At 47.2% G+C, this 22,111-nt stretch overlaps 1 protein-coding gene and 1 long non-coding RNA gene across 3 annotated transcripts in view; one reads left to right on the top strand and one right to left on the bottom strand.

Annotated features, from left to right (window-relative positions):
- Nucleotides 1-1,010: 1,010 nt before the first annotated feature.
- VASH2 (vasohibin 2) overlaps nucleotides 1,011-22,111 on the bottom strand; it is a 38,864-nt gene continuing 17,763 nt past the window's right edge. For both annotated transcript variants that reach the window (XM_027788462.2, XM_055816069.1), the window contains exons 4-7: nucleotides 20,589-20,663; nucleotides 10,792-11,173; nucleotides 8,814-8,929; nucleotides 1,011-3,507 (exon numbers count right to left, since the gene is read on the bottom strand). In XM_027788462.2, the coding sequence (XP_027644263.1) occupies nucleotides 3,438-3,507; nucleotides 8,814-8,929; nucleotides 10,792-11,173; nucleotides 20,589-20,663 (643 nt within the window). In that variant the 3' untranslated portion in view covers nucleotides 1,011-3,437. The remainder of the gene's footprint in view (nucleotides 3,508-8,813; nucleotides 8,930-10,791; nucleotides 11,174-20,588; nucleotides 20,664-22,111) is intronic.
- On the top strand, nucleotides 3,502-7,869 carry LOC129785303 (uncharacterized). Its single transcript, XR_008749155.1, has 2 exons — nucleotides 3,502-5,567; nucleotides 7,481-7,869. It is a non-coding gene; the product is annotated as an uncharacterized LOC129785303 (long non-coding RNA).

Here is a 22,111-nt window from a genome sequence, read left to right as displayed (position 1 = left end):
TCAGTTATTAAAAATATCAGGTTGTATATTGAAATGACAGATCCTGAAGTATTCAATTATCAAGGTTTTATATTTACTGTCATAACACACTGAAACATTCTGTGCAAAATAAGACTTACAAAATAAATAAAAAAAACCCCACTGTCTGGAGAAGGAAGCCAGGGGGGCTGGCAACAAGTCTTGTAACTTGGTCAAACTACATTATGGGTATGTATGTAGAACTGCCTTAGAAGGAACACTGAATTTCAGTGTAGTGCTGGAAAACCTGCACCCATGTTCCTTAAGTCACATTCAGATGTATTTTCTTCTCCAGCCTAACTTCTGGAATTTTCATCTGGGTTTCCTTTTCCTAACTGCAGAAGCAGCTGAAAAATACTTCAGTGTTACATTACAAAACATGTTTAATTACCAAAACATTCAGCTTAAATTGCTCAGATCTGGAGGGAGGGCTATTTTTCTCGTAAGTAGCTGTGACTAAGTATCTTTACTTGCTAACAGTCAATTTATGCTGAAAGATGACTACCTAGTTGGTAGTGGATGTTGTTTGATCCTGATGTTGTATCTGAGTATCTGCTTTCAAAGCTGGAGTGGATAGATGGAAACTTAATTAACTAAATGCAACAAATTTCTGGGTACGTATGTCTCCCTAGCATGTGAGATCCTAGCTGTCTGTGCCCTCACTGGCACACAGGCAGCTGAAACAGGGGAAGGCAGATAAGGCTTATTCTAAATAGCAGAACTTTTCTATTATCTTGAACATCACTTGTTCAGAGTATGTATTCATCTAAAGCCTGTTTCAGTCTTTGTACAACCCATTACAGCTCTATAGCTAACCAGTATGTTCAGCAACTTCTTTGTAGAATAATAAATGAGGCAGATATTTAACATTCTTTAAAAACATCTGCTTTAGTTTGTTCCTATTTGTCACATCTTGAGTCTAGAAATGACTGACAAATATTTTATGGAATAGAAACCTGGACAGGACCAAAAAACAACCCAAAGTCATTAAAAAAAGACTACCATGATGCTTTTATTACAGTTTCATGCTGTGCATAAACATACAAGTAACAGGAGGAAAAAAAAAATAAGTCGTCATGCATGTTTTCTACTCTATCTGACCACTCTGCAGTTACTAGAACCACACAAGACAAATGCCATCATAAGCAAGTTTCAAGAGAGTATTTCAGCTGAACTTCAAAACAAGGACCAAAAGCAATTTGTCACACACCTCTCTACAGCATTAAAGTTTCCGTGTAAGTTAGAGGTTAAGAGTAAATAACTCAAATTGTGCTGGACAATGGTAAAAACTATATACAACCGCCACTACTTGAGCTGAAGTAAACCATGGTTTCATAAAAAAACTTGTAACATACCAGATAACCTTGTGCTATAGGATACAGCTGATCAAAATAAGTTGTTCAGACTTTACCCATGAGACATTTAAAGGATACATTAAAAAAACCTGTTTAGGTCACAAGACACTGAGCAGCACAAAGTTTAAAACAAACTCTGCAGCTGATGTCATGTTACACAAGAATTTCTACCAAGAGTATTTCCCTCTCATCAACTTCACTCCTGAACCAAAAACAAAACAAAAAAATCCTATTGTGAACACAGGAGTGGAAAAGTTTACAGAAAGAGGGATGGAAAAGGCCTCCCTGTAAGTGATATGATAATCTTGTATAAAGAAGTGTAACACATTGGAAAAGTCTTCTTTCTAGACCTTCTGAAGTCTAATTAGTAGGAAGCCTTTCACTGTTTGTGGAAGGTTGCTGGGTCTCAGTGTTGTCTTCCTGTCCTAGGTCGGTGAGATTCATTGACTTTCTTGAGCAATGAGGTCTGTGTGCGAGCAATCTTCTCCTGTATTGATTCAGTTGCTGGCTGATAAAAGTGTTCTAGGAGCTTAAATCATTCCATTTGAGTAAGCGTTATTGTCACTGTGTTACAACATCCTGTCTTCACTGAGATCCCAAAAAAGTGCGTGCCCAGGAGAGGAGGTACACAAAGCCCATGGCAGTATCATCTATAAGCACAGCACAAAGGGTAGAGGCCAGAGTTGTACAATAATCCAGTTTCTATTTAGGCACCTAATGAAGTATTTTCAGGAATGCAGCACTCTGATGCTTTCAGAGAACTTCATTAATACAACCGATGGACCCTCATGAAAGTCTTACCACGTTCTTTAAGAATGCTGCCGTCCATCACAGGTCCTTAGCTAAGTCTTAGGACAAAAGGTCTGAGTAGGGAGGAAGCAGATAAGCTTGATTTTCAGCAGTTTCAGACATACAAGCCTCCTTATTCAGGTCTGACTAAGCAGTTGTTACTACAACACATACAGGAAAAACGCCCTACAACAGCATGGCGGAAGGTGAATTTGAGCCTGCAATGTCCGATCTTAATATAAGATGTCAAGGCATCATGATCTGAGACTGCTTAGCCTTTCAAAGACAAGGTTCAAAGTTACACACAAACGTTGAAAGAAAAGCATAGAGACTCAGGTTAGCAACTCTGACATTTTTTTTTCCATTATTCCAGGAACATACGAGAAACAAACTGACTAATAGGTGAACACTTGCCTCTACAAAACAGCAATCTCTACATTTTGTGCTTCAGCAGTGTAGTCCGGAAAGACTAAAAGCTTGTGACAAAGTATAAAAAAATTATGAAAGTTTAAAAATTCATTATTCATCGGTTATCATCATTTACAAAAACAAAGCCTCATACCTTGCCTAATAAGATGTCAGTGTTTAAGAATACACTTGCATATTACTATTACTTAACATCTTTCAGCAACATGCACAAAACAATAATACAGGTGGCAGTAAAACATCCAGTGCTGTTTTAATACTACCAGAAATGCTGGGAAACAGTACAAATTAGTTACAAAAGAATAATACTGACAGTTTTGCATATCTATTTAAGTTTAGTGAGGTAATGCTGATACTTTAAAAAAATCACACCACTTCTGCACTGCTTGTTTTTATTGCTGAATTAAATATTAATACTGAGTATGATTTTTTTTTAACTGCACTGCACCCCAGCACATCTTAACACTAAGAATATGATTTCTTAGTTATACCAATGCTACTACCCAACACAAAGTCCAAATTTAATTAATACTTGTACATGGAAATTATATCTGAAGAAGCTCTCACGCTACTGGAGTCACCTGCTACATGATGGAGGGGAATAAAATATCTCATATCCTGGCAAACCTAGTTTTAGGTTCTCTTCGCTAATGTCTTTTCTATAAATTGAAATGAAATAAATACTGCCACCCAAAATAATTTTCCCCCCTTCTACTTTCTAGGTAAAACTTTTATTGTCAATAGAGTCCACGAGTCAATAAATAGTCCCATTCCTTTTTCCTTCCAATGGAGTGCAGGTAAAGTGCAGCGGGAAGCACCAGGAAGCCCTCTGTCCGGCGTATGGCTTTGTTAGATGCGGAGCTGGTAGCCTACCTCGTTGAGCGCAGCCAGGTCTCCTTTCTTGTCCACCACCGCAGGCCTGAGAGCAAAGGAGGGAAGAGGGCACAGCTCACCGGCCGTCCCACACTGCCGGGCAGGACTGCAGAGAGCAGCTGTCACATCAGGAACGGTTTACTTCAAAGTAGGACTGACTAGATCTAGTTTACTCATCACAAGCACGATCCTGCTGGAGTTGTCACATGAATTAGGATGGCCAAGCTACTCACGGGTTGCCTCTGAAGCCAAGCACCAGCAAAAAACTGTTGTCCCATCCCAGGGTCCGTGATGGGAGCCAGGGAGCACCCCTCTCCTTCTGACTAGAGGGGGGGCTTAAATGAGTAGCTAAGACTAGAAACATCCAACCCACATCCTACCCCTGAGCAGAGCTCCGGCTTTCAGAATAAAGCGGAAACGGTGAGAGCAAACAGGCAAGGCCTCTCCCATGGGCACAGCGCGTGGTCTCTCTGAACCTGCCCTTTCCTTCTGGCTGGCGCCCACCAAACAAAACACAAGGTGAAGTCCCACCAGTCTCCAGCCATCTTATGGTTGATACAGTCCAGCCACTCGCTTGAGTCATCACACACACACAGGCTGTTGGGTCACTTAAGCGTATCAACAACCTGAACTAAATGAAACCTTGAGACTGAACAATCTCTCTCTATTTAGCAAGCAGTGGAAAAGCTTCTGCAATAAAGTTGTCAAACCAAAACAATTCTGCTGATTTATAGTCTATAGAATCACTAATCTGAAAGCTTATTCCAGGCTCCTGGATATTTTCACGCTAAGCTGTATGTTTGCTTTTCTAAAGAAAGACATTGTTTAAAATACGTGTTTCTCCTAGTAGACTCTACAGCACATTTGCTTCGCTGCAAAGGCACAGCTAAAGCCTGAGCAGGACAGTATGAATGAAGCTGGTAATGGCTCCAGCGCTTTCCTACAGCTCCTCAGACCTGGTTTTCAGCTCTTGCACTTTACTCCTCGCTTTTTACACAGCAGACGTCAGCCCTGCCTGCGCAAACTCGTGGGTCACACTTACCCCCTCGCTGCACGCTGCCTGCCTGTTTCTGCCAAAGCTGCAGGAGAGGCAGCCTGCAGCAGGGAAAGCCCTGCCCTGCCTGTGGGGCATATGCACCAACCTAAAAGCCATACCACTGCAGCCCTAAGAGGTGGGAATGTGTAGCTTACACATATACAGATGTGTGGCAGAGCCTCTGAAATATTTTATAATTCTTTGATTCAATAATTCTTAAATTTTCTTTTTTCTTTAGAAGAGCAGAGCTGCTAACACCAGATCTCTGCTAAGAATTTGCACAGCATTTGAGAGCTGGGGACACTGCTGTGGACAACTAACGCTCTTCTAATCACACACTGAACGCAACCTGGGTTTTTTGCCACTTATCCAAGCACCTCTCCTAATAACCCCATCATCCTCTTTGCAGTACTGCCCTACAGCCCTGCCTTCTGTTTGTCTCAGTTTGTAAGTGCTTCACAGAAATGAAGGACTCTTCACTGGTCTGTGTCACTTGCAGGAACAGATCACACCTGAAGAAATCATTGTAAGGTAGTTCGGATTTTTCCACTGTATTCCTTCAGAGCAGATGGGCTTTGGCTTGCCAGAAAACAAACTACAGGCTGCATCCCTTAGAGCTTGCGCAGGAGTCAGAAACCAGCAAGAGGTACACTGTATGAAATTTCCAGTGCCCATCCTCCCTCCCTCCTTCCCTCAAATTCAGGGATCCTCTTCCCTTCCCACACTTTTCTCCCTCCCTCCCTTTAATTAAAGCCAGAATATGGTTTTAATTAAAGCATGCCTGGATTGTTCTACCTTCTCTGATTATCCAAGAGATGTGGAATTGCTGTGCACCCATGGCAACATGCCCATTTCCACTCCGTGACAATTCCCTAGCTTGTAGCTACAAACTGTCCTCCATAAGGTTTTAGGAAAAGGCAAGAATTTGTTGGAGCAGAGGCACCTCAGCCCCTATTCTCCTTGGCTGGCAGATGACCTGACATCAAACATCCCCTCGGAAGTGGGAGAACGTCTGCTGTACTGGATCATCAGATCACGCCTCCTGCCCAGAGTGCTGTGATGATGAGCAGGTAAGCTAGCCGTGCACAGCTGCTAGGTACACAGTATTCACGAGTTGTCTGCACTCGACCCACCTGATTTTGCACATCCTAATATAATCCTGTCCCCTTGCACATCCTCATATAACAGACTAATAGAATTTTCCTTGCAACAGCTAAATTAGGCCAGAAGCATACAAGGCCAGTGTTGCTATGACACTCACAGAGCATGCATGTATTAAGCCTCACCATAAAATTAAAAGGAAATAGATCTGGTGAGCTGACACTTAGGAGCAGAGATTGCTTCAGGCTGCCGCATGATGCTCCCTTCCAATCTGGTATCAACTCTCCCAGAGCCCTCCAGCTCCAAGCACTTCCATTGAGGATGAAACACTGTGTTGCCTGTTCAGCACAGTGGCTTGCTACTTACTGCACCCTCCTGGTTTGGGACTTCAGAGGATGGACAAGTGGACACAGTAAAACTTCAGACACTTACCACCCTGTATCCTCTTTGTTCATCCTTGCCTGCTGGCCACCCTTAGCAGGACCGCACCAGCTGCGTGCTAAGAGTACACGGACTGTCACACAGTTCAGTTAATGAGCTGCAATTTGACTACACACCGCTCCCACACACACGCGTGCTGCTTACTGCGTTGCCACCCAAGTCCTGCAACGTACCTTATCTGCCCTGTAGCTGTATTTCCAAGCTAAAACGCTACCGGGGGCTTGCTAGCAGCTACCACTGGCATTTACCTAACAAACTAGTAAGGAACCAGGATGAGAAGTTAAAGGGTTGAGGCTGTAATATCCACTTCTGTCCTTTGGCCCAGCTTCAGCCTTTGTCCTTCAGAAACAATCCAAAGATATTCCAGTTCACATATTTTTCACTGGGAGATTCCTCCCAGCAGGCCCGTATAATTTTATTGTTGACAAAAACCAGGCTGTAATAACAGCTTGTCATCAGCAGGTGAAGCCTCTCAAATGACTGTGTTATTCAGCCCCTGCCAGCTCATGCTAGAGCAAAACACTTCTCTTCCTCTCCCCCTCCCCTGCAAGCTCTAAAAAGCTGTAATTACTGCATGGGAGAGAGCCACAAAGAAACAAAACACAGTGTTGATAAGCACGGCCATTCTTTAGCTAGGATTTCAGCCTAAAGCCTGGGCTGAAAGTTCTGGCGGAACACAAAGGCCTCTCGCTGCAGCTAGGTAGGTTCTCAGAGATCCATCAATATGCAGAATAAAATGCTCAGTTTCCCTTTGTGTATTTTGCGCCCCGCATCAACATGCTGGTATGTGTCATTCAGCTTATCCCTGATGAGGGGATGCCATTCCCTTCCCTCTTCAGATCTCAGAGACCCCTCATTTCAGAAACCAGCAGATCTCCATCCTAGAAATAAAAGGGTTTTGTCACTAGAAGGTAACACCCTACAGCAGCACACTCTGCAGCATCGCTCCCGCTGGGGCAAAAGGCACAGTCAGGCTTCGAGCCACCAGCACCACTGCACATCAGCATTTTATCATCAGGAACCCAGTTCTCCCTGGCACCACTTTGCTAACAGCAGTCTCCTGGGGTCTGCTCAAGGGCTCTGGACCTGCAGAAAGCTCCTCCACCCCACTTCTGCTTCCAAGCATACTGGCCAGGCTTGTGAGGGGCTGTGCAGAACCTGCAGGGCTGCCACACAGCCACACAGCACGTGCTGCAAGAGCACCCACCCACTCCGAGATGCTTCAACAGCCTTCTGCCAAAGCAGAGAGGAAGGTCTCGTGCGTGCAGTCTGTATCATGCTATAGCTAGGTCCTGGATCTTGTATCATGGTGACCCTGGGTTTATTTTAGAATAACATAATTTGCTCTAGATATAGAGCAGCACAGCAGAACCACTGAGTAGGTAGAAAGTGCTGAAGCCACTGTGAGGCCACCAGGACTTCACTTGTCTTTCTGTCCTAGAAAAGCAAAGCTGCCAAGGAGGAATCAGCCACATGCCCAGCAATGCTCTCAGGAAACGAGCTCTTCTCTCCAGATATACATGATCCACTCCAGCAACTGCAGAAGCACTACCAGAAAGCCAAAGATTAAACCATTCCTTAAAGTGAATATAGGAGATAAAGAAGCCTGGAGCAGCCGAGCCCATTACAACCATCATTACCCATGCAGTAAAAAAGGAGCTTTCTGTGATGAAGCCCAAAGTACACCACCGTGCACTGAATGTGAATTCACATGTAAAAATAAAAGCCTGCTGTGAAATCATCTGCCGCTAAAGTATCTTGAAGTTATCTTTAGAAGGTTTGCCTAATGTCTTTGTTAGCTGCTTTAAAATAAATAAATAAGTGCTGAGACAGTAGTCTGGGAGCCTATTTAAAAAGCAATGATCATAAATATGTGACTAATCTGGGTTACGTATAGACTTTCACAGTTGTCAGTTTCCTGGCATGAAGCAGTATAGCTAAAACTCAACTCTTCCACATCTAAGGTTATGGGAGCCTGAATTGCCAGTGGCTGTAAAAGGCCTGTGATCTGGAAGCTCAGTTTTATCCATGTAGAGATACTGCATGCAGTTAGTCCATCCTCCCCTGCACAGTTAAAGAAAAACTATTGGCTACAATGCACAAGGAAAGTGGTCTGAGTTTTTTTTAAGTTGATTAAAGTTGAAATCACAGTGCAAGTGATGTTTCCGCTTTGGCAAGAAGAGAAAAGATATACTTTTTCACCATCACTGTAAGTCAGACAGTCCATAGCCAAAACCACTCCATCAGAACAGCTCCATACGAAGGCTCATCACAGAGAATCCAATGTCCACCCCAGTGGCCGTGACAGCAGGGCACCCCACCACCCACAGCAGATACATCCTCCTGGTTTTAATACCTATGTCTGAACACCTTCAAATGCGATCAAACTACTTTCCCTCTTGAACAGGTTCCCTGCACGCCAGGCTAGGTTCGTTTCTCGAAAAAGCAGACTGTATGAAGACTGGAAAAAAAGAAAAGGCAAAACCCAACACTTTCACTTTCACAGTCATCCAACACCTGGTAGAACTGAACCAAGCAAAGGCGTCGGGTCATCCAAGGACACTGCACAGAGGGGCCATCGGGCAGCAGCAAGCACAGCAATGCCAGGACATCAGCAGTACTGGCAGCTTCTGGAGCCTCTCCGGTAACTGAGATACCTGGTGCAGTTATCCTATACGTGCCAGTGAGCACATATAAAACTTTTGTACAGCATAAAATAATATGTCATCACCCTCCATCTCTGACCCGTCAGCAAGGGCAGCAGCAATACTCACGATTTATCTCTTCTGCACGCCCGTCTCTGAGGGCTGGCTTGTCTTCGGCGAGGGGACAACGACTTACCCCGTGATCTCTCTTTCATCGGAGAATGGGCACTTGAGGGTTTCAGAATCTGTGAGAGATGGGGGGCGGAAGGAAAAGGCGGTCAATAAAGGCAATGGTTCAATGAAAAAATAAAAGGGCCTCATACTGTAACGGAGACAGCACACAAAGAGCCTTCAGTCTCTTGGGGCTTATTCAAACCCTGCCCAGGTTAAGAGGAACCCAAAGCTGTAATCATGTGATAGCTGTTCAGGGGCCTCCTGCAAAAATTAGTTGGTGTCACCAATTCAGTTCCCAGCTAAATACTGAAAAACAGGCCTCATCCACAGCCTTCTTCAGAGCTGGCAACAGCAAGGGATAAGAAAACCAGCTCTGAGCCTCAGCTGAAGGAACCTCACGCAGCCGAAAGGCCCTCTCCAGTTTTCCTCTCCACAAACAGATGCGATCTTCTCCCAGGCTAACAGTAAAAATCTCTGTGACAGCGGGACTTTTCAGTAAGTCTCCAGCCTGCCTTCATCCCCCAGGCCCTCCAAACCTCATCGGGCACAATGCCCACACTCCAGCCTGTTCTTAAGACCTGATCCTCCAAAGTCAGCTCCCTCACAATGGGAGCCCCCTGAATCAAGTGGCCCAAACTCTGCATTAACTCAAGGGAAAGGTCAGATGCAGGGCCTTCAGCCTTCAAGGGTTCAGGGCTGTGGTCCTGGCCTTGAGGCCCTTACAAGGATGGGACCCAGTGTCACAGCTCAGCACACACAGAGCTGGTCTGTCTATTAGAACTATGTTCAGTGAGTCATCTGTCCACACAGACTTCGACTAGAGCCAGCTTCAACCTGTTTCCTTTCTAGATGGTTTTAAAAGTGTGTGAATAGAGAAGGGGGGGGGGGGGGCGGGCAAACACCAAAAAACAACTTCATACATTTGTAATCAAGCACATGTGCTTAAGGCGACAGTATGGTACAAAACTTGGCTGGGCAGAAGGGGTGGCAGCAGGACATAAGGGCTACAATGCCACTGGTGACACCCCCAGATCAGGGCAAGGGGACAGGTGCCTCTGCCAAAAAGGCACGCGGCTGCTACGTAGAAGCCATTCCTCAGCAGGGCAGGGAATGGGAACCCAGAATAACTTGACACGATGCCGCATGCCTCTCCACGAGAGCCAGCCCCATACTTAGCAACACACCTGCTCTGCTCCCATTGCCAGCGGCAGGCTGGAAAGGCACCAAATCCCCTTCCACCGTGACCGCAACCAGCTCCCCACCCACGCCAGCCCCAGAGGCATGGTCAGGGACACCCCTCCCTTGTCCCCAAGGGCAGCCAAACCCTCCAGCCCCCTGGCAGCCTGCCCTGTCTCCCCATGGTTTCCCTCTGGGCTCTTCAGTCCAACCAACCCGAGGGGAAGGAGTAGCCTGTCAGGGACTTGCTTTCCTCACCTTTCCCATGTAATCTACTTTGATTTAGCTGAGAGTGGTGGACATCAGGCAGCGCAGGGCGAGCCCACTGGCATGCCCTGCAAGGAGAAGCAGCCACTGACATGGGTGTCCCACGGCACCCCTTGCAGCTCAGGTGCAAAGAGCAGAGATCCCTCCCTGCAACCAGCTCGCCCACCCCACCAGCTTCAGCCCCAGCCATCCTAGTTCTGAAAAACAAACCGGGCAATAGCTCCTTGGTGTCCGGGGACAAGTATGAGTTCAAGAATTTTCCAGCCCGAAGTGGAGACCCTTGAACTAAAAAATAGCTATAAGGGCTTGAAAACACACCAGGCTCTGTGGGAAAACCATAGAGGCAGATGTAAGCACACCCCCAGCCCATCTGATACCACCTTAATCTCAGGCTGGGGTCAGCCTGCTGACATGAAGCAAGACCAATCTCTGCAGGATGGGACAAGGCACCCCCAACCTCCGAGTCCACCACCCAGATGTGCAGACCTACCTTCATCCTCATATCCCTGGCAAACTTCTCCAGCTCCTTCCTGACTTCCGTGCGCATCATTTTGGATATATTGAGGACCAGCTGTTTCCACTCAATAGGCTGAAAGCTGTGCGGCTCATGCGGGACATATAATCCAATTTTTACTTTTTTCACTGAATGCAAGTACTTTTTATAGGAGTCTTCAAATTCAAAGATGAGGTCGCTCAGAGTTCGGTAAGTTAGAGGTTTGTCCATCAGATCTGATCGTCTGCTCATGCCCAATGAGCCATACCGGCCGTTGCAGTAAATCCCGAGCACCACGTGATGAAAATAATTCCCTGAGAAGTGGGTTTTAAAGCTGATGGGGAATCGTTCCACAGAGGGTTGCCCGTTCGTTAAGTATCTGGTGTGCACCGTGTCAAGACAACAACAGTGCTGGGAAGGGAACACATACAATCACATCTGTAAGACATCATTAGCAACTGGGGTTTTTTTAACTGCCAGGCCATGTGCTTTTTTGCAAGCACAAATTTATTCTCGCTGTGCCCCAGAAACAGTCAATGCTGCCAAAACCCATTTCACCACTTGGAGAATAAGATGCAATGGTTCAGGCAGGAAAGGCCCTGACTCTTAACCACACTTGGGGGGAAGGAAAAAACCCAACACAACAGTGTTGGGGCCAGAGGAGAGACCACCCTCCCCAGATCTGTGGGAACTCCCCCATTTCATACCAACATCAAACACCCATGCTTCCAAAATGGAACAGCGTTCCCACCATTTCATGCTGGAGCTTGGTATGACTCAGGTATCGATCCTCACTTTCCCACTTCTTCAACCAGTACAAAAAATCTGAATGTATTCCTCTCCAGGATGACAGTCTGTCTTTCCATCTGCAAACTGGTCCTCAGCATGCCCACTCCTCAAACAAGAGGAGTTTTTGTGTGCTACCCTTGTAACACGTTGCTGAGATGAACAAAGTAAAACTCCCAGATGGATAATTAATTAGACAAGCACAGAGACACGGTCAGAACAAATGCTTTTGCTTTTAAAAGCAAAACACGTCCCCTGAATCACTGCTGGCCATTTCAAATGGACCACGTGCAGAGGCCAGGTCCTAGCTCCGTAACAGCATCACTGAGATGATTCTGAGAGCTGATCTCAGAAGGGAACTATGTGTGTGTCCCAGGTCACCTCGGGAGGCTGCTGGTCTGTGCCATGGGGAGGAGAGGCTGAGATTCCCTCACACAAGTGGTTTTGCGTCAGTGACTACGTTGCATGTGGCTCCCTGCTGCTAATCCCTGGACAGCTGAAACCCAACCTGGCTCCACATGCTGACAGCTGGCCCCTGGGACAGCAGGTGCCCTTCGCTTCTGCAGCCGAGACCCCCACCCATGCCTGGGGAATGGAGAAGGGAAGACCAGAAAAGGCTGCAGCAAGACGCTCCAGCTCACGGTTACTCCAGCCAGAGGCACCTGCTGTAATCCTAGAGCCATCCCTGGAGGCAGACACAGTCAAGGCAGTCGGTCAGGGCTGTGCCACTACAAAATACACCAGCCCAAGGAGCAGCACTGCCAGGACAGCATCAAGGCAGCCTGAAGAATGGAGGAGTGGCACTGGCTACTGCTGGAGCTGCAGGAACCGGCTCAGACCAGGGTCCTGCTCTGAGGATCTCCAGCATCCCCTCCTCCCCCTACCCTGTGCCCAAGAAGGGTCTTTAACAGCAGTGAAACAAGAGGCACTGCACAGCTGAGATGCCCTGGGATGTTATTGCGGCTGGTCTGCCTCCCTTGTCTGCGTAGCACGGCTGCCCGACAGCTGCTGGGAAACAGAGAACACAAAAAGCCTTTGTACCAACGGTGTAAAACACAATTTGTGCTTGATTCTGGTTCTGCCCAGCCTGACACCCCACCTCACCACCAGCGCAACTCCCCAGGATGCTGACCTCCTGCCTGCACCCTGCATTTCACCTCTTCTCTCTACAGGGGTGCAGAAAAAGTATACAATGACTGTCATCTGTCTTGCAAGCATTTTCTCAAGTGGATGTTTCACCCACCTGATGTTTGTTGAATTTCACGTATTCAAACTTTTGCCCTCCAGGCGAATGCAGAAACCAACTAGTAAAAGATTCGTGAACTGCCCAGAATATGAGGTCAAGAGCAATGAGTTAAACCTCTGTACAAAAAAACCCAAACACGCAAGAAAAATACGTTGGCAAAAATCTTTCGTAACAGCCGCAGGGAAGCTTTTCGGTTCAATGTCAAACATATTTAACTGTATTCAGTGCTAGATGTCATCCGCTTTAGCAGTCTGGAGAAAACGTATTAGAGGGTATACGAACAGACAACGCTATGGACCCAGCTCCTGGTGCACTTCAGTATCTGTATGACAGTAAGTCTGGACGAGCGTGCGGAACAGAGCGCAGACCTCCCTGCCACGCACACAACCCCCTGCCCAGCCAAGGCTACATGCACCCACCTCTGCCCACCTGCTGCCCCACCTACATCAAACACAAACACCCTGCAGCAACTGTCAAAGCTCACCCTGATATCAACTACACCAACAAGGGCCAGAAATAGCTTTATTGCCTTCGGTGGTCTCGCTGGATCACTGCTGCATTAGGACTAGCTTCTCCAAGAGAAACCCCACACCATCTGTAGAATTAAAAGAGTATAAATACACTGCAAGGTCAGAATGGAGCCCAGCACCATTATATCAACTGGAAAACTCAGCCCACAGTCACCTCATTTAAAAGGTCACCTTGCTCCAGGCCTTAAAAGGAGCATCCTGCGTACATCAAAGTCATGTTACAATAATTTGTGTCCTACAGACAGATTCTTGCAGAAGCCCATTGTATTTATCATTCTGTGTAACTGAAAAAGCAGTATCTTTTATTAACACCTATGAAGCTTTCAAACATCACCACTATTTTTCCCCCTTATTATGAAAGGGTTTTCTCTCTGCTCCCCGAGTGCCTTTCTATTAAGTCCATACAAAGCTTTGGTGGCCACCTGCCACACATATACACTTCTGCCATGAGGGTCTTGGAGAAGTTGTAATTTAATCTCATTAAATACTAGGTAGGAGTAAAAGAATCTTTTGAGGACAGAAATTACCCACCATCAAATAACCCAGCAACAACCGCTGTGGAAATTAACCTTTAGGTACAGGTTGCTTCTACTGAGCGACTAGTTAATGAAAGTCTCCACCCGAGATGAAATACACAGCAAATGCGCTGGAAAGGCACGTCAGATCTTCCCCTCCATCCATGCATCATTATTATTTCTTTTCCTTTCTGCTCTGCCCAAGGAGAGCTGTATTGTGGCAAACAAAAGGCAACGACACAGCAATGCCGCAGCTGTAATCACACTTTTGAGCTGGGACTGTAACTACAGCATGGAGAGTCGGGGAGTAAATTATGCGCCACAATAGAGAAGCAGTGCAGAGTAGGAGAGGGCAAAAGCAGCTGTAACAAAAGCTCGGTGGCCTCCCGATCCCAGATCTTAGTGTAAATCAAAGGAGCAGAAAAACTGCACTGAGGGATGCTGATCTTGGATATCATACAAGAGGGACAATGCTAATCTTCTGACTGGCCACCTCTTGCCCCAGTATCCCTCCTCTTCCCCCACACCCAGGAAATGCACAAGGACAATACCCAGAGCTTCACCAGGGTCTCACGGGAATGGGCTGGTACGACACGTCCCCAGCCCTCAGAGATTCCCAGACTCTGCCCACCCTGACTCTCAGCTCTTCTGCAGCCTCATACTAGTCCTTCAACCTCAATTTCTTCCACCCCAGAGACACTAGTGCCTGCCAGCCAGGGCTGTGTGTTAGGCAACTGATGAATTCTGCTCTCTTACCCCAGCAGGCTTTTCAAAGAGACCAGTCTGAGTCAAAGGACTGTGAGAAGAACTGGGCCCAAAGCTTACAACATGCTTTGGGGGTGACATGCCATTAGGGTAACCCAGTATGGCTCTGCTACAGATATCTCTTGTGTCTGGGGCCCCCAACATAAGAAGGACATGGACCTGTTGGAGTGAGTCCAGAGGAGGCCACAAAGATGCTCAGAGGGCTGGAGCACCTCTCCTGTGAAGACAGGCTGAGACAATTGAGGTTGTTCAGCCTGGAGAAGAGAAGGCTCCCAGGAGACCTTTCAGCAGCCTGCCAGTACCTAGACAGGGCCTACAGAAAAGCTGGAGAGGGACTTTTTACAAGGGCATGTCGCGATAGGACAAAGGGGAATGGCTTTAAACTGAAAGAGGGTAGGTTTAGATTAGGTATCAGGAAGAAATTCTTCACTATGAGGGTGGTGAGGCACTGGAACAGCTGCCCAGAGCAGCTGTGGATGCCCCATCCCTGGAGGTGTTCAGGCCCAGGTTGGATGGGGCTTTGAGCAACCTGGTCTAGTGGAAGGCGTCCCTGCCCGTGGGTTGGAACTAGATGGTCTTTAAGGTTCCTTCCAACCCAAACCATTCTATGATTCTAACAAGTAGGCTTCCTCAAGCACACCAACACTGCTAGCAGCCTGCAGAAAGGGCCAGACTTCCCATGCCAGCATGCAGCTCCTATGAATCTGCAAGTCAACACAAGCACACCATCCTCCAAGCCACAGGTTGTTCTACTTCCTTAGGCCCATTGCCTTCACCACCCAGGCTCAGGCATAACCTAGCTTGCATACTTGGGAGACACTCAGACCCCAGACTCAAATACAAGCAAGACTTGGGACACAAAACCTGCACTCTGGCCACCACATCTTCCTGGGCAGCGGGAAAACTTAGTAGCAGCATTAGTCAGTTCAAAAGAAAAGGGGAAGATTAGTTAAAATGTCAGCTGAGTCAGCCCCTTAGTTTTAAAACTCTGGAGCAGAAAGCATCTGCATGGGTTAAGTTTGCACGCTCACACAATGACTCAATCAGTGCCCTTCTGTGGCTTGAGGATGGTTGCTGGTTGTTTTGGTGTTTTTTTTCCCTCCACCTCCTGGTGAATTCTAATATCAAAAAAATCCTACAAAGAAGTCCCGGCATCTTCCCCTCCCCCCTAGTACATACCCTCCCCTGCACAGGTGCCCCCACTGCAGAGCACAGAGCAGTTCCCAGCCAGAAGACAGAGACCTGAAGCCCTTCACCTTGTCTACTTTCAGCAGCAACTTTTAGAAAAATTTCGCATTCTCTCTTACTTTTTTGTTTTTCTCTCTTCTTGATAAATAATCAGAGCAGGATCTTTCCATGTGCCAGCACTGTGGCTCCAGACTTCGAACATTTCTGGAAATGGGTCTTAGCAGCTGACAGCACCCACCAGACGGCAGCTGGCTCCCCATGGCTAGGTGAGCTTGGGTTACTTGCCACCAGCAGTTTTCCCACCACTGCTAGGAACTGTAGCCAACTGTTGAGGAGGTGAGGGGACATGCTGTGAGGATCTCAGCCCACCTGCATCTAAACCAGCTTCAACGTGATTTTAGTGGGAGGGGGGGCAAACCCTGGTGCATTTGCCAAGCTGACAGACAGCAACTGTGCAAGGGGTGCACGAGCACAAGCACTGTGTCCCCTCTCTGCAGCACCAACATGAACCCAGACCCACAGAGACCCCCTAGGGGGAGGGGACACAGTGAGACCCTCCTCCTCAGAGCTCCAGAGGTAAAAAAAGCCCCAATATAAGACAGTGCACCAAGGCCCTGCAGAGCCCACAGCAGCCTGAAACAAAGCAAGACATGCTCACATTTCAGATGCAAGTGCCAGCACCAATTGTTTGACCAGACCAGCCTGCCAATGCTGACACCCAAGCAGATCTAAGCACCCAGCTGTCCCAGTGCCCAGACTTGCAAGTGCTTCTCCTCCGGCTGCAGGAAGACCCAGCATCACTCCTGACACCTTCTGGTGTCTCTGCTACAAGTCCCACTCTGCCTTGCAAACCAAAGACAAAAGAGGGAAAGCCAGGTGAACCTGGTATTAGGCAAATGAATGCCCAATGCACTGCTTGTGCTAATCAATTTGTTATTTATTAGCCTGAAATTCTCCCTTATTTAACTCAGACAAGATGACACTGCAGTGCTTCATGTCTTAGAGCCCAGCAAGGGTGTTTTTTTGCTGAAGTCTCTGTACTCATCTTGACCAAAATCACAGGGTGTCTCATCCTCTCCTCTCTTGCCACTTGCAAAGGCTAGGGGAGTGTGAGCAGGCACCCTGAGCCATCACAGCAGGCTGTGCCACATAGCACAAGCAAGCTGGAGGGGACGAGAGCAGTCTGCAAGGAGCAAGGAGGCAGTTTTATTTACACTAGCTCGGAGTGAGGAGGTGGAGCTGGAAGAAAATAAACCTCACACTTCAAAAGTGTCAGATAAGGCTTCAGGAAAAACAGAAGAGCTATTTTTCTGAGCAACCAAGCAACTGCTCATAACGTCAGAGGGCCTCCAACCACCAGCAGCAAACACACAGAGAAATTTCCAACCACAGCCTGGAGTCAGATGGCATTTCCCACAGGCTCCAGGAGTGCCAAGATCCCAGGCTTGGAACTGCGAGGTAGAATGCTACCAAGCTCATATCAGGCTGTCTTCTGCCAGAAGAGCCTCAGTTCGCCCCGGCAGCTCCAGTGTCCACAAAGGAACAGCTCGAGCAGCCGGCTCTGCCTCTCAAAGCAGGACTGCCCAGCCAGCATCCTTCATTTTGAGGTGCCTGTCCTCCAGTGCCCAGCCGCAGTCCAAGCCAACTAGCTTAAGATCAGATTGTGACAGAGGAAGCAATTAAAAGCTCTCTCCTGGCTCTTCCCAGGTATAGAGGGGCTGCAGGTATTCAGCAGGACCCTACTTGGCCATATTTCAGTTAGTGAGTGGGTCGAGCTCTGGACAAGCATGCAGGAGGCAAAAAGGGGCACTGTGGGGACATCAATAGCCTGCAACGACTGCAAGAAAATCTTCCCCTTACTGAAAACACTCACTTCCAGCCCATGGATGTACCTGCTAGGCAGGAGGAGAAGAATGGGCCCAGGTCTCCAGCAGAGATAAACATCCACTGATTAAAATGTGCAGAAGGTATAGTGCAGAAGCCATTCAATAATTTCTCCCTCCTGAGGCACTTCTGCTCTCCTCTTCCTCATGTAATAATATATTGGACAGGGGAAGGTCTAATACACTGCATGGGCCTGACAGTTACCTCACGTGAGCCAGGAGAGGCACACTGAAGGCAACAGGAGCGAGTTATGTTCACCCAACAGACACACTCTGCGAGACTCCCTGAGGATGGATGCACCATGCCACTCCCCTCTCTCCTGTCTGATATTTTGCTCTTCCCATTGTGAATACAGTACGGATGAAAATCCCTTGGCACTTTTTGGTTTGCTATTCTTTCTTGAGCACAAGTCATTTGGATTCTTGCTCAGAAAGAATGGGTTAAACGCACCATTACTCAGCTGATTTGCAAGAGAACTGAGAAATACCCTGGGGAAGATGGCAGGAGGAATGTCTCCGGTTAGGCTCTGACTTGAGATGCGCAGCCAGTTCAGACAGCTACACAGAGAAGAAGAGCCATGCAGAATGCTGCAAAATAATATTGGAAGATCTATACGAGCTTTCAGTCATCTCACTGCAGCTGCTCCCTTGGTGCATGCAGACAGGGCTGTTCAGTATTTTAACTCATTGCCCTATAAAAATGCTTCAAGATCTACTGCGAAGGCAATTATGTAGAACTTAATTCTGCACCAAGAAGGATTACAGAAGTGTTTTATAATAAGTCACATAGCAAGAGGCAATTGCATCAGCCAGCAAGCAGTACAATTAAAATGATACCTTGCTAAGCTGCTCTGTGCAAGCCGGCCTTTGAATGAAGGCTCATGACAAGGGGCTGCTGTAGGGGCTGCGCTCTTCTCGGTATCCAAGCAACGCGGCAAAGCCTGCCAGCACACAAATTACAAGCAGTACCTTATTTCCGGAGACAGAGATGGAAACGAGAGGCTAACACAGACACGCAGAGGGATGCTTAGCTCAGGTGTATGGGAAGAGGTTGGTTTGACACTTGGGAGAGGGTAAACCGCATCTCTCATCTAGTAACCACCTGACCTTGGAAAGCAAGTCACAGCTGCTGGCTTCACCACGTATGCATCCAGAGGGCAATGCTGAAGACCAAAATGTCACAGCTGAGAAAAATCAGCAAACTTCCCCACGTGGTTTACAAAGATGCCTCCTGAAACTCACATGGTGCACATGCAGCACAGCACCAAGAGGTTCTGCACAGGCACAAGGTTTGTACCAGCCACTTTCAAAGCACACTTATTCAGACAGCCTATCCACCCCCCACTGCTACACCCTGTGTGCCCACAAGCAAAAAACTCAGGGAAAGTATAAACCATAGTTTTCAAATATTTTGATTCTCGCACTTCTTAAATTAAAAAAAAAAATAAAAATGAGCAAAAGTCAGGTTTGAGCCAGGCAGAAAAAACCCTCTTTCCAAATGAAAATAAAAGTCAAATCTTTCAGATCAGCAAGAATACTTTCAGGTTATCCTGGTCATCTGTACGCCACCAATCACCCTCTGCTTGTGTGGTATGTGGAATAATCAGTTCAGTGCTAGAAATGCAGCACTAGAAGCCACACTGACTCTGCAAAGCAGCAGCAATTCCATCTGGGGATTATTTCCCCCATCCCTTTTGTCCCCAGATAGTCTCGACACAACCCTGACACAAGGGCAAGCACAACAGATCCACTGACATAATTTCTGTTTCCGGGAGGGCATCAGTTTGAGTCTTTTGCCAGCACCAAGCCCCCATGACCCCCATCCCTCTAGCTGCGTGCAGACTCTGCCAGCATCGTCAGCCAGAGCCACCATCCACACTGAGACCTGAAGCCCATCCCTGGTGTACTGGGAGCCAAGCACAGCCACCAACAGCACCTGGCGCACACTCCGCAGACCTCTGAGCTCAGCACGGACTGCATCCAGCAACAAGCCTCACACACCACATGTTTGCTCAGCCCACGTCCCCTCCTCACCCCTACAGCAACCACCCCTTCTCGTGAGCCAACCCTGGGCACTACCTGCCCAGCTCTGCCAGCTCCTCTCCCGCGAGAGGGGGCAGCAGCAGCAAGCAAAACGCCACAGAGACATGCCAGAAGCTGGTCTGCTTCGGGGTTTATTTTGGGTTGGCTTTTTGTTTTGTTTTAAATCAATTTTTTTCAGTTGTGGTAAAACGTACCCAGCATACAATTATTCCTGTAACCCTGCCTTGCTCTCCTCTGGTGTTTTAGGGTTGATTTACCAGTGACAGCACAAGAGGGTCAAGAAGCAAGTCTGTCTCTGAATGAATATATTCTTGTGTTTTTTCTAAGACTGAATAAGAAGCAAGCACTATGTCAAGGTAAAGCTTAAGTGCTCAACCGCGATACACATTCCTGCACAAAGCACAGCTGTGGGCCGAGAGACCAAGACTAAGATGACTTTGCCATGTAAACATTAGACAAACACAGGACAGAGCAGTGTTCCTCAGGTGCTACCAAGCTCTGACAATAACTGGCAGAGAAATACTAAAGAAGACAACAAGGACTGTGTAGACAGCTACTCATCTGGACACGTTGGGTCAGATCCTGACATTACACAGATTACCAGGGCAGGAGGCAAAGTCAGCACGACCAGAGCATGACACCCGTGAACTGGGCACCCAGCATTCAAACTCCTGCTGACAGGCCCTAGGCGATTCAGCAACTTGTTCATCACTACCATGGCAGTTCCCCGAGCTGCTGGCACTCACCTTTGGCTGTGACCATCTCAGACACCATCTGGGAAGGGCAATATAGTAAATGGCGCTGCAGTGGAAAAAGTCGCAGGCATGTGAAAGGATACATCCCCAGGATAACTGCTTCAAGGCATTTGATAGGTAAAGACTCCCTGGTCATTTCTTTTGCTGTCTCCATTAACCTAGGACAGAAATAAAAAAGTTTTCAGTCCTTTCAGTTGGAGCAGCTGACAGGAATCAGAGCCCTCTCCCACACGGAGAGCCAGGTGTGTCTGGTTCTTAACTCAGCAAGCACTTGTGAACTTGATTGTCCTCTTCAGCAACTTGCCAGAGCCCTGTTGACTTCTGGAGGATGACTGGAAGAAAAAGCAAAACAAAACCACACAAAAAGGTGTCTGGCATCCCAGTGCCTTCCAGCCTCTGAAAATGGGTTGGAGGAATGCAGTCCTTGCAGCAACTCCATGAGAATCACTTCAGACTGTAACACAAAGCCCTGCTGAGCTACAAAAGCTGGCAATCATGCAAGCTCCTACAGCAGGACCTAGTTTAGCTTATTTTCAGGAGAACCTGGCTCCCCTGTGAAAAAAACAGTGAAGAGACGATGGTTACATGATGGCCCCCTGGAAGTTACAAATGCCTCTGTGAGCCTATAGCTATAGGTGCAGACTAGAACGTAATGCCTTCTTACCAAGGCTTGTTCTGCAGAAAGCTCTACTAACACAGGCACTCTACACCACTGCAAGCTGAGCTATCATCTTGCTGCTGCTCCCCACCTCGTGCACACTGGAGAAGTGGTAAAAAACATAGGATTCTTCTGTGGGAGTACAGGAAACTATGCATGCCCAGGATCTTGCAAATTCACAGAGTTTAGTTACAATTTGGACTCTGTCTTTGGAGTGGAGTTATGTGACAGGGACAACACCGTGATAAGAAACAAGCAACCTGATCTCAGCTCAGCTGAGAAAGCTGTGATGCCAGACTGATGCCACACCATCAACCAACTAGGTACCCTATCCCCTTCCCGAAGCAGATCCTAAAATCCTGGAGAGTTAAAAAGAAACAAAAAATGCTGAAAGGAGACTAAAAAAAGGCCAGAAGAGTCATACCCAATGACACATACACACACAAAAAAAGCTAAAAACCAAACCAAAGGATGACATCTATTTTGAAGTCTTCTCTATCCGTATCTTTTACCTGAGAAGTGCTTTGTAAACAGATCCCTGCACTAAGCATATACAACATTAAACAATAAAAGTATTTGTGTTAGAGAAGATTATGAAAATATCCATCTGAAACCATTCGAGTCTCTTTTTCCCACTTTCTAATTCACCCACCTCATACATTTTAAACCTCGATTGAGGCGATACAGCTTCCACCGCTATTACAGCCTGTCACAGCCGTTCCATGTCCCATTTATCCAAGTTAGAAATTATCTTTTCATTTGTAAACAACCGCCCTTTACACTCTGCCTGCAATACAGAAGACAAATTAGAGTTAGCCAGCCTCCTACATGCTCACAATCAGCCACAGAAACCCCACTGCTGGAAGCACAGAGCGAGGGTGAGGGCACACAATGGGGCCCCTTCATCCCCCACAGTAGCTCCTCAGTGCTGGTCACAGCAGTAGCTGC

The sequence above is a fragment of the Falco peregrinus genome, chromosome 11, assembly GCF_023634155.1.
Source record: "Falco peregrinus isolate bFalPer1 chromosome 11, bFalPer1.pri, whole genome shotgun sequence".
NCBI classification, from domain to species: domain Eukaryota; kingdom Metazoa; phylum Chordata; class Aves; order Falconiformes; family Falconidae; genus Falco; species Falco peregrinus.
This window is presented reverse-complemented; position numbering and strand designations above follow the sequence as displayed.